Below are 13062 nucleotides of genomic sequence, written 5' to 3'. Positions count from 1 at the left end.
ATTGATGATTTTTACCTAAGCAAATGCTAAGTAACATACAATAAGAATAAATATCATAGCATCATTAATTTGACAACTACTAAGTGAAAATACAATATGAGATAAATATTAGAAATTATTAGATGTTCAGAGTTATGGCTATATAAAGTTTTGTAACAACTAACTTGTTACAGCACAGAATGTTGAGCCAGATTAATTTGAATAATAAAGGGAGGTAACTGCACAGAAAGTGGAGCCACCTTCATTTAAATAATAAAGGGAGGCAACTGTACAGAATGTTGAACCACCTATTTATGAATAAAAGGGAGATAAGTGCACAGAATGTTGAGCCACCCACATTTGAAAACTAAAGGGAGGTAACTGCACAGAATGTCGAGCCACCTATATTTAAATAATAAAGGGTGGCCACTACACAGAATGTTGAGCCACCTACATATGAATAATATTTTATTTGTTGTAATGTTTGACAAAAATGAACATAAGCTAGATGAATAATTGATTATTTTTCAAATATTTTTATCACATGGAATATGTGGTGAATATTTATATTGACTGAATTGTAGGCATTTTTTTTTATTTGTTGATTATGGTGCAATGACATTGAAGGTTAAAACGACGACACATCACAGGGCTTTTTCCCACCATTTTATGAATATAAAGCGGCCCATCCACACACAATATCATTGTAAATTTTATTGACTCAATAATATTGACAGAACATTTGTTGCACTCAAGTGTACACACATATTTATCAATATTTTTTTCATTTGTACTTCGGTCATCATTAAAACAAGAAAGATAAGGGACAAAATTGTCACAAAACCAGGTTTCAGTTGAAAAAAAGTCTGATAGAGGGAGACAATTCAAAATGTGTATTGTTAACCCCCTTGTGTAAAATTGACCTTGATTTCAATTAGAAAAAACAAGAAATGTGTTCGCCAGAAACATAATGCCCCCTATTGTGCCGCTTTGAAATATTTTTTTAACCTTTGACCTTGAAGGATGACCTTGACCTTGAACTTCCACCACTCAAAATGTGCAGCTTCATGAGAACACCGCTTTGAATTTATTTTTTTTGACCTTTAGACTGTGAAGGATGACCTTGACCTGAACTTCCACTGCTAAAAATGTGCAGCTTCATGAGAACGCCCCTTTGAATTTATTTTTTTGTACCTTTGACCTTGAAGGATGACCTTGACCTTGAACTTCCACCACTCAAAATGTGCAGCTTCATGACAACACCGCTTTGAATAAAAAAAAAAAATTACCTTTGATCTTGAAGGATGACCTTGACCTTGTAGATATTGACGTAATTCTTTTGTGCAACACACCGTCCAATAATGGTTAATAAATGTGCCAAATGATTTTAAAATGTCACAATGAATGACATAGAAATGACCCAGACAAGCTCATTTATGGCAATTTTTGACCTTCAAACTCAAATTGTGACCTTGACCTTGGAGATATCGACATGGTTCTTTCGCGCAACACACTGTCTAATGATGGTGAACAAATGTGCCAAATGATTTTAAAATCTCACAATATATCACAAAGTAATGGCCTGGACAAGCTCATTTATGGCCATTTTTGACCTTCAAACTCAAACTGTGACCTTGACCTTGGCAATATCGACGTAATTCTTTTGCGTGACACACTGTCTAATGATGGTGAACAAATGTGCCAATGATTTTAAAATCTGACAATGAACAACAAAGTTATGGCCCGGACAAGCTCATTTATGGCCAATTTTGACCTTCAAACTCAAATTGTGACCTTGACCTTGGAGATATTGACGTACTTCTTTCGGGCGACACAGGCGACACACCGTCTAATGATGGTGAACAAATGCGCCAAATGACTTTAAAATCTGACAATGAACAACAGAGTTATGGCCCGCACAAGCTTGTTCCACCCGCCAGCCAGCCAGCCCGCCGACATTCCCCAATATAATAACCAGTTTTTTTCTTCGAAAAACATGGTTAACAAAAAATGTGTTTGTCAGAAACACTATGTCCCCTTCTGCGCCGCTTTGACTTTTTTTTTATTATTTACCTTTGACCTTGAAGGATGACCTTGACCTTTCACCACTCAAAATGTGCAGCTCCATGAGATACATATGCATGCCAAATATCAAGTTGCTATCTTCAATTTTGCAAAAGTTATTGCAAATGTTAAAGTTGGCGCAAACCAACAGACCAACAGACAGGGCAAAAACAATATGTCCCCCACTATAGTGGGTGGGGGACATAAAAAATTACAATGCATCAATAAGTATTTGAGATCTCTGATTTTTTTCAATACATTAACGGTGTCTTCAATATCATCCATTCACTATCAATTTAAATGTCAATCTTCATTATTGACAAATAAATTGACAATGATATTGTGTGTGGATGGGCCGCTTAACATTGGGAATTTAAGTGTAAATTTAATTTAAATTGGGAAAAAGAAAATAACACTCTGATTACTGGCATACAATTTAATAAACAATTTCACTCAAAACTGGTCTATTACTTTGGTATTACACTTTGGTTTGCTAACATTACCCAGGAAATATATTAGTACTTTAGGTAAACAGATTAGCTAACATGGCACATTAAATGTATGAGTACTTTAGGTAAACAGGTTGGCTAACATTGTACATGAAATATACATGTATAATTATGAAATATACGAGGGCTTTAGGCAAACAGGTTGACTAACATTATCATAACCCATGAAATATATGAAGGCTTTAGGAAAACAGGTTGGCTAACATTACCCATGAAAAATATGAGGGCATTAGGTAAACAGGTTGGCTAACATTACTCATAAAAAATATGAGGGCTTTAGGTAAACAGGTTGGCTAACATTACCCATGAACAATATGAGGGCTTTAGGTAAACAGGTTGGCTAACATTACACATGAAATGTATATTAGTACAATAGATCAATAGGTTGGCTAAAATTGCACAGGAAGAATATGAGCATTGTAGTAAAATATGTTGGCTAAAAGTTCCACAAGAAATCAGGGTGAGTATTGAAGCTAAACTGTAGTTTAACAGGTTGGCTAAAATTGCAGAGGATATTTTTGAGAAGGTTAACAGAAAACTGACAATATTGATCTGACTAAGATGCTGTTTAATATTATTACTTTATAACAAGTCAAAAAAGAACTGTACCATGAGCCTCCAGGTCTGGTCCCTGTCCTATACCTCCCTCGTAGGACTGCAAAAACAACATGATAGTTTGAATTTACCAAATATTAACAGCAATGTGCCCTAACAGATCCATTGTTGTTGTTTTTCAACAATTTTGGGATCGGGAAAAATCATGTTGTTTTGACTAAAATTCGGAAATTGTCATTCTGTTTGTATTTTGCTAGCAAATACATGTGTACTAAACTATTTTATTTACTAAAGTTCAACTAAGAGCTGAATTTGACAAGAGCTGTCAGAGGACAGCGCGCTCATTTATTTGAGTGCTTGACAGTATAACGTAAGCCATCATGGAGAGGGGGGGGGGGTATAATGTGGGTTATGTGATCATTTGATAGATGATCTTTCAAAAATAAAAATAAAATAAAAAAATTGGGGGGAAGGTTGGGGGGAGAGGGGGGGGGGGGTATAATGTTGGTTGTGGGTGTGTGATCATTTAATAGATGATCTTTCAAAAATAAGAAAAAATATATATAAAAAAATTCTTAGGGGGGGGGGGGGGGTTGGGGGGGGTTCTGGTGTTGGGCGTGGGGGATGATTTGGGTGGAGTGCATTGTGGTATGTCAGGGAAGTGTTGTTTTGTCAAACTTTAACATAGATTTATCAATAATATGCATATTCTAAGTATAAAAGGGGCAATAATTCTGTCAAAATGCTTGATACAGTGGTCTGCTCTGGTTTATAGGTTGGGGTCATGATGGTAAACAAGTATGCAAAATATGAAAGCAATATGTCAAGGGACATTGGAAAAATTTGGGGTAGTACGCAAACTTTAATATTTGCACGCAAACGCTTACGCTGGGGTGAGTAGGATAGCTCCACTATATATATATTTCATATATAATAGTCGAGCTAAAAATGAAATAAAGATTGTACTTCATTATACAATTTTTAAACCTTCAATCGAAGATTTTATGTTTCTGTAAAATAAATATTTTTTAGAGATTGGCAATTGGGCCAAATTCCCCTGTCAGGTACATGCCACTTACAATACTGTTGATGATATAGTGGGCAGCCTTGGCCACGTCCATCCCTTGCCAGTCATCCAGCATGTAGCAGATGCACGCTGCACAGTACACAAACCTCATGTCGTTCTCTGAGGGCTCACTCACAGGCCGGTAGCTGCAAGTCAGTATGCACAAGGCGATTTTTTTAAATTCTTTATAAATTCCCCACAAAATGCAATTTCAAAATAAAAGAAAAATCATAACATTCCCAATTACTGTCTGAAAAATTCCCCAAAAGGAAGAAAAGTTATGTCAATTTCGTCTCAAAAGCGAATTGTTTGCAAATGAACTAATTAATTAAGCACTAAAACTAAACATTCCAGCCAAAAGGCATGGACAAATATTACGATGGGATTTTGCAACTAGGAAATACAAATACCCATAATTTCCAATCTTAAGATTTTATGACATGAATTTACCCTATTTCAGAGTTTTTCGTGCTCATTTTCCAAATTTAGCCAATTGGGAAAACTAGCATGTTGAATGCACTGGTACTGGTACTTTTTGGGCAAACAAAATCTCTGGCACATCCTGATAATGATAATACTTTCTACAAAGTTTGGTTGAAGTCAAGATAGAAGTTGCTCAGAAATATTTTGGTGAAAAAATAAGGGAAAGAAAAAAGAGCTCAGATAGTTGGAGATAAAAAGTGGCAACTAACAGTATGTCATTCCCAAAAGTTGTTTAATTCAGCATTGTAAAGTTGAGATAGATTCATTCACCAACAGTAAAAAGGGTTAAATCAACGTCAAAGTATATACTCTGTGTATAGGATGGCAAACACTTAAAATACATGTCAAGGGATGAGCATTAAACATCAGCATCACATATGGAGATGTTAAGCAGACACATTGATTTTACACCCATCTGCCAATATTCACACAATGATATGAGCAATATGGACTGCATTCTTGAAAAACTGGGCTTCATGTATGTGCGTAAAGTGCAGATTGCACGGGCAAATCAGGGACAACACTTTCCACTTTTATCGAATTTTCTCTTCTAAATAAATATACAGTTAAGGGGGAAAGTGTTGTCATAGATTAGCCTATGCAGACAGCACAGGGGGAAAGTGTCGTCATAGATTAGCCTATGCAGACAGCACAGGGGGAAAGTGTTGTCATAGATTAGCCTATGCAGACAGAACAGGGGGAAAGTGTCGTCATAGATTAGCCTATGCGGACAGCACAGGGGGAAAGTGTTGTCATAGATTAGCCTATGCAGACAGAACAGGGGGAAAGTGTCGTCATAGATTAGCCTATGCAGACAGCACAGGGGGAAAGTGTCGTCATAGATTAGCCTATGCAGACAGAACAGGGGGAAAGTGTTGTCATAGATTAGCCTATGCAGACAGCACAGGGGGAAAGTGTTGTCATAGATTAGCCTATGCAGACAGCACAGGGGGAAATGTCGTCATAGATTAGCCTATGCAGACAGCACAGGGGGAAAGTGTTGTCATAGATAAGCCTATGCAGACAGCACAGGGGGAAAGTGTCGTCATAGATTAGCCTATGCAGACAGAACAGGGGGAAAGTGTCGTCATAGATTAGCCTATGCAGACAGCACAGGGGGAAAGTGTCGTCATAGATTAGCCTATGCGGACAGCACAGGGGGAAAGTGTCGTCATAGATTAGCCTATGCAGACAGCACAGGGGGAAAGTGTCGTCATAGATTAGCCTATGCGGACAGCACAGGGGGAAAGTGTTGTCATAGATTAGCCTATGCAGACAGCACAGGGGGAAAGTGTTGTCATAGATTAGCCTATGCAGACAGCACAGGGGGAAAGTGTTGTCATAGATTAGCCTATGCAGACAGCACAGGGGGAAAGTGTCGTCATAGATTAGCCTATGCAGACAGCACAGGGGGAAAGTGTTGTCATAGATTAGCCTATGCAGACAGCACAGGGGGAAAGTGTCGTCATAGATTAGCCTATGCAGACAGCACAGGGGGAAAGTGTTGTCATAGATTAGCCTATGCGGACAGCACAGGGGGAAAGTGTTGTCATAGATTAGCCTATGCGGACAGCACAGGGGGAAAGTGTCGTCATAGATTAGCCTATGCAGACAGAACAGGGGGAAAGTGTTGTCATAGATTAGCCTATGCAGACAGCACAGGGGGAAAGTGTTGTCATAGATTAGCCTATGCGGACAGCACAGGGGGAAAGTGTTGTCATAGATTAGCCTATGCGGACAGCACAGGGGGAAAGTGTTGTCATAGATTAGCCTATGCGGACAGCACAGGGGGGAAAGTGTTGTCATAGATTAGCCTATGCAGACAGCACAGGGGGAAAGTGTTGTCATAGATTAGCCTATGCGGACAGCACAGGGGGAAAGTGTTGTCATAGATTAGCCTATGCAGACAGCACAGGGGGAAAGTGTCGTCATAGATTAGCCTATGCGGACAGCACAGGGGGAAAGTGTTGTCATAGATTAGCCTATGCAGACAGCACAGGGGGAAAGTGTTGTCATAGATTAGCCTATGCAGACAGCACAGGGGGAAAGTGTTGTCATAGATTAGCCTATGCAGACAGAACAGGGGGAAAGTGTTGTCATAGATTAGCCTATGCAGACAGCACAGGGGGAAAGTGTTGTCATAGATTAGCCTATGCAGACAGCACAGGGGGAAAGTGTTGTCATAGATTAGCCTATGCAGACAGCACAGGGGGAAAGTGTTGTCATAGATTAGCCTATGCAGACAGCACAGGGGGAAAGTGTTGTCATAGATTAGCCTATGCAGACAACACAGGGGGAAAGTGTTGTCATAGATTAGCCTATGCGGACAGCACAGGGGGAAAGTGTCGTCATAGATTAGCCTATGCAGACAGCACAGGGGGAAAGTGTCGTCATAGATTAGCCTATGCAGACAGCACAGGGGGAAAGTGTTGTCATAGATTAGCCTATGCGGACAGCACAGGGGGAAAGTGTTGTCATAGATTAGCCTATGCAGACAGCACAGGGGGAAAGTGTTGATATAGATTAGCCTATGCAGACAGCACAGGGGGAAAGTGTTGTCATAGATTAGCCTATGCAGACAGAACAGGGGGAAAGTGTCGTCATAGATTAGCCTATGCAGACAGCACAGGGGGAAAGTGTTGTCATAGATTAGCCTATGCAGACAGAACAGGGGGAAAGTGTTGTCATAGATTAGCCTATGCAGACAGAACAGGGGGAAAGTGTCGTCATAGATTAGCCTATGCAGACAGAACAGGGGGAAAGTGTTGTCATAGATTAGCCTATGCAGACAGCACAGGGGGAAAGTGTTGTCATAGATTAGCCTATGCGGACAGCACAGGGGGAAAGTGTTGTCATAGATTAGCCTATGCGGACAGCACAGGGGGAAAGTGTCGTCATAGATTAGCCTATGCGGACAGCACAGGGGGAAAGTGTTGATATAGATTAGCCTATGCGGACAGCACAGGGGGAAAGTGTCGTCATAGATTAGCCTATGCAGACAGCACAGGGGGAAAGTGTCGTCATAGATTAGCCTATGCAGACAGCACAGGGGGAAAGTGTCGTCATAGATTAGCCTATGCAGACAGCACAGGGGGAAAGTGTCGTCATAGATTAGCCTATGCAGACAGAACAGGGGGAAAGTGTCGTCATAGATTAGCCTATGCGGACAGAACAGGGGGAAAGTGTCGTCATAGATTAGCCTATGCGGACAGAACAGGGGGAAAGTGTCGTCATAGATTAGCCTATGCAGACAGCACAGGGGGAAAGTGTTGTCATAGATTAGCCTATGCAGACAGCACAGGGGGAAAGTGTTGTCATAGATTAGCCTATGCAGACAGCACAGGGGGAAAGTGTTGTCATAGATTAGCCTATGCAGACAGAACAGGGGGAAAGTGTCGTCATAGATTAGCCTATGCAGACAGCACAGGGGGAAAGTGTCGTCATAGATTAGCCTATGCAGACAGCACAGGGGGAAAGTGTCGTCATAGAATAGCCTATGCAGACAGAACAGGGGGAAAGTGTCGTCATAGATTAGCCTATGCAGACAGCACAGGGGGAAAGTGTTGTCATAGATTAGCCTATGCAGACAGCACAGGGGGAAAGTGTTGTCATAGATTAGCCTATGCAGACAGAACAGGGGGAAAGTGTCGTCATAGATTAGCCTATGCAGACAGCACAGGGGGAAAGTGTCGTCATAGAATAGCCTATGCAGACAGAACAGGGGGAAAGTGTTGTCATAGATTAGCCTATGCAGACAGAACAGGGGGAAAGTGTCGTCATAGATTAGCCTATGCAGACAGCACAGGGGGAAAGTGTTGTCATAGATTAGCCTATGCGGACAGAACAGGGGGAAAGTGTCGTCATAGATTAGCCTATGCAGACAGCACAGGGGGAAAGTGTCGTCATAGATTAGCCTATGCAGACAGCACAGGGGGAAAGTGTCGTCATAGATAAGCCTATGCAGACAGCACAGGGGGAAAGTGTTGTCATAGATTAGCCTATGCGGACAGCACAGGGGGAAAGTGTTGTCATAGATTAGCCTATGCAGACAGCACAGGGGGAAAGTGTCGTCATAGATTAGCCTATGCAGACAGCACAGGGGGAAAGTGTCGTCATAGATTAGCCTATGCAGACAGAACAGGGGGAAAGTGTCGTCATAGATTAGCCTATGCAGACAGCACAGGGGGAAAGTGTCGTCATAGATTAGCCTATGCAGACAGAACAGGGGGAAAGTGTTGATATAGATTAGCCTATGCGGACAGAACAGGGGGAAAGTGTCGTCATAGATTAGCCTATGCAGACAGCACAGGGGGAAAGTGTTGTCATAGATTAGCCTATGCAGACAGCACAGGGGGAAAGTGTTGTCATAGATTAGCCTATGCGGACAGCACAGGGGGAAAGTGTTGTCATAGATTAGCCTATGCAGACAGAACAGGGGGAAAGTGTCGTCATAGATTAGCCTATGCAGACAGAACAGGGGGAAAGTGTCGTCATAGATTAGCCTATGCAGACAGAACAGGGGGAAAGTGTTGTCATAGATTAGCCTATGCAGACAGCACAGGGGGAAAGTGTCGTCATAGATTAGCCTATGCAGACAGAACAGGGGGAAAGTGTTGTCATAGATTAGCCTATGCAGACAGCACAGGGGGAAAGTGTCGTCATAGATTAGCCTATGCAGACAGAACAGGGGGAAAGTGTCGTCATAGATTAGCCTATGCAGACAGCACAGGGGGAAAGTGTTGTCATAGATTAGCCTATGCAGACAGCACAGGGGGAAAGTGTTGTCATAGATTAGCCTATGCAGACAGAACAGGGGGAAAGTGTTGTCAAAGATTAGCCTATGCAGACAGCACAGGGGGAAAGTGTTGTCATAGATTAGCCTATGCAGACAGAACAGGGGGAAAGTGTCGTCATAGATTAGCCTATGCGGACAGCACAGGGGGAAAGTGTTGTCATAGATTAGCCTATGCAAACAGCACAGGGGGAAAGTGTTGTCATAGATTAGCCTATGCGGACAGCACAGGGGGAAAGTGTTGTCATAGATTAGCCTATGCAGACAGAACAGGGGGAAAGTGTTGTCATAGATTAGCCTATGCAGACAGCACAGGGGGAAAGTGTCGTCATAGATTAGCCTATGCGGACAGCACAGGGGGAAAGTGTTGTCATAGATTAGCCTATGCGGACAGAACAGGGGGAAAGTGTCGTCATAGATTAGCCTATGCGGACAGCACAGGGGGAAAGTGTTGTCATAGATTAGCCTATGCAAACAGCACAGGGGGAAAGTGTCGTCATAGATAAGCCTATGCAAACAGCACAGGGGGAAAGTGTTGTCATAGATTAGCCTATGCAAACAGCACAGGGGGAAAGTGTCGTCATAGATTAGCCTATGCAGACAGCACAGGGGGAAAGTGTCGTCATAGATTAGCCTATGCAGACAGCACAGGGGGAAAGTGTCGTCATAGATTAGCCTATGCGGACAGCACAGGGGGAAAGTGTCGTCATAGATTAGCCTATGCAGACAGAACAGGGGGAAAGTGTCGTCATAGATTAGCCTATGCAAACAGCACAGGGGGAAAGTGTTGTCATAGATTAGCCTATGCAGACAGCACAGGGGGAAAGTGTCGTCATAGATTAGCCTATGCGGACAGCACAGGGGGAAAGTGTTGTCATAGATTAGCCTATGCAGACAGAACAGGGGGAAAGTGTTGTCATAGATTAGCCTATGCAAACAGCACAGGCTTATCTTGGACCACATTTTACGAGCATGCATTAAGCCCTGTTTTTCCAGAATGTGTTGTATGGTTTACATTAATAGCTTGAGCATCAATACCTGCCATCTTTCAGCTGCAGTGTCCGCAGAGAAGATAGCACAGCAGTCCTGTCCACCCGACCAAGGTCGTCCCCCAGGATCAGCAGAGATGCAAGTGCAGTATATGTCATTGCTATATGGCTGCCATCGTATGGTATACACTTCTCACTCGCCTGAAAAGGTAGTATTAAATGAAATTTTATACACAACATAAAACCGTACCAGTAAATAGATTTCAGTTTCATGTTAATTCATCTTTCATATTTCTCGTAAAATTCATTTTTGTAAATTACTAACAATAACACTATAATGTGAAGTTGCAATAAGACGTAACTCTTGGAATGAACAATATGGGTCGTGCTCTGTGAAAAGGGAGTTAAATGCAGGTGCGTAAAGTGTCGTTCCAGATTAGCCTGTGCACTACGCACAGGCTAATCAGGGAGGATACTTTCCGCCTAAACTGGAATATTGCTAAGAAAAGACTATCTGTAAACGAAAAATACAATAAAAGCGGAAAGTGTCATCGTGGATTAGCCTGTGTTGCACAGGCTAATCTGGTACGACATTTTATACACATGCATTAATCCCCCTTTTCACAGAGCATGGCCAATGTTTTTCAACAATTCATTTTATATGTAGTTTATCTGTTGCATTTAGTACTTTTGACAAATTAAAAGTTAAATAGACACTTCATACTGTAAATGAATATTATAAATTGATTTTTACTCGATATTGGATGATTCATTGGATTTTTCATAAAATCCATATATAAAGACAGTGTGTCTCTGTGCGCATGTGGTAAATGACTATTCAAAGGGCCATATGGTCTGTTAAGTGCTCACCTTTTGTACATCAAATGCATGTCCCAAAGTGGACGAACCTCTAAAGCCACAAAGGCCACTCTTTGTACCTGTAATAGACACAGCACACAGTATGAATACAGTGAAAAAGTTAACACATTGTTTCTTTGACCCTTTACCACTTAGATACGTATTATGACGCATTTCTAGTTCCTTAGAAAGTTACATTTAGTGAAAGACCTTTCTTACTAGATTTAAGTTTTAAAGGCTTTTTTCCAACCCTTAGATACTGGTGAGCAGCAAACAGCATAAAAACCTGAACAGACTGGGTTTTACTCGCAGGCTGTTCTGGTTTTATGCTGTTTGCAAAAGCCATTTTCACTTTGCTTCTTATGGGGTAAAGAGTTTAAAAAAAGAGTTCTCAATACCAGCATGCAAACAAAACAAATCCCATTGCAGTTGAGCTAATAGATCAGGCTCCAATATTTTGGCAAAAATGTACATTTAATGACAATATTTTTGCGCACTTCATTTAAAGTCATTCAACATTCAATGCCTTAGATACATTTACTATTTTCTCTAAATATTATCTGGTCTAGTTTGTCCCTGACTTATGTTAATGATTTTTTTTAATTACGTGTCTTGTGTTAACCCTTTACAACTAAGATACATATTTTGGCGCATTTGTATTCCCTTACATCTGTAATTTAAAAAAAATCAGTTGGGGTAAATGGACTTTATTATTTTATCATAGCTTTTATAATTATTATACATATTATAAATTATATTTTCAATTTATTTTACAATCTGAAGATGCAGCAAATCGGACCAACATCTGTTGTGGCCTGCAATATGACTGTTATGGATTGTATCCAATTAAAAATAAACAAGAAATATCTTTAAAAAAGATATACGGCGTTGATTTTGGTCGATGTTTATGAACGATCAAAAGTTATCTCTATGAGATAAAAAGTAGCGGATGCCTTTTTTCTGCGCAGTTGTTAGCTACATCATAAGCAAATCAATTACGGGGTGTTGCGCCAGATTTCGTGGCTTATTTTGCTTTATGTGATATTATTACTCAGATATCTATATAATTACAGAATAGAAAAACACAAGAAACATGAAAATAAACGAGTGCATATAGGTCAGCCGGCAATACTCGAATCTTATTTAGTTGCATAATTATAGTATAGCGAATTATTGTGGTCATGCTTAATAAACTGGTCTAAATGGATAAATATTTCTAATTAATTTTATCAAAATTGGTCCTTATCATGCAAATTTTGAAACCATATTAAAAATCGATGATTGACATACCACAATAATATCGCCGAATATCTTTATTTAGTATCTTTCTGATCAAAACAGACTTCAAGTGCACAAAGTTTACGAGACGGCGTTTATATAAAGATTTCTGCAACTGACCGCAAACTGACCTTGATACCTTGCGGATTGGAATGCAATGCATTACAGTCACTACGTTATTGTCAGTAAGACACAATGATCGCAACCCCTTTTGCGAACTCCGGTGATGAACTGTATATAAACTCTGACTTTCACAAAATGACCGCGTATTGACCCTAAACCTCGCGGGTTGAAATGCAATGCAAGTAAGTACTAAATATGACAACATAGCCTTTAGTTAAACGCTTTTGCGCTGGTAATTCTCTGAAAATAAAAGGTGAACGCACAAACTGTATTTATGTCAAAAATTGATTGTAAAACTGTTCTATCTATTGGGCCTTTTCATTAGAGATAAAATTGTTTCATGCAGTTAAACAGTGTTACAAAGAC

General features: G+C 40.5%; 1 protein-coding gene across 1 annotated transcript in view; it reads right to left on the bottom strand.

The window, feature by feature from the left end:
• The window catches only part of LOC127838223 (geranylgeranyl transferase type-1 subunit beta-like), a 32628-nt gene that overhangs the window by 8935 nt on the left and 10631 nt on the right, over positions 1–13062 (bottom strand). The window contains exons 3-6 of the mRNA XM_052365815.1: positions 11308–11365; positions 10487–10638; positions 4187–4319; positions 3162–3207 (exon numbers count right to left, since the gene is read on the bottom strand). Of these exons, the coding sequence (XP_052221775.1) occupies positions 3162–3207; positions 4187–4319; positions 10487–10638; positions 11308–11365 (389 nt within the window). The remainder of the gene's footprint in view (positions 1–3161; positions 3208–4186; positions 4320–10486; positions 10639–11307; positions 11366–13062) is intronic.

Source organism: Dreissena polymorpha, chromosome 7 (genome assembly GCF_020536995.1).
Source record: "Dreissena polymorpha isolate Duluth1 chromosome 7, UMN_Dpol_1.0, whole genome shotgun sequence".
Taxonomy (NCBI): domain Eukaryota; kingdom Metazoa; phylum Mollusca; class Bivalvia; order Myida; family Dreissenidae; genus Dreissena; species Dreissena polymorpha.
Note: the sequence above shows the minus strand (reverse complement) of the source record. Positions and strands in the feature narration are given on the sequence as shown.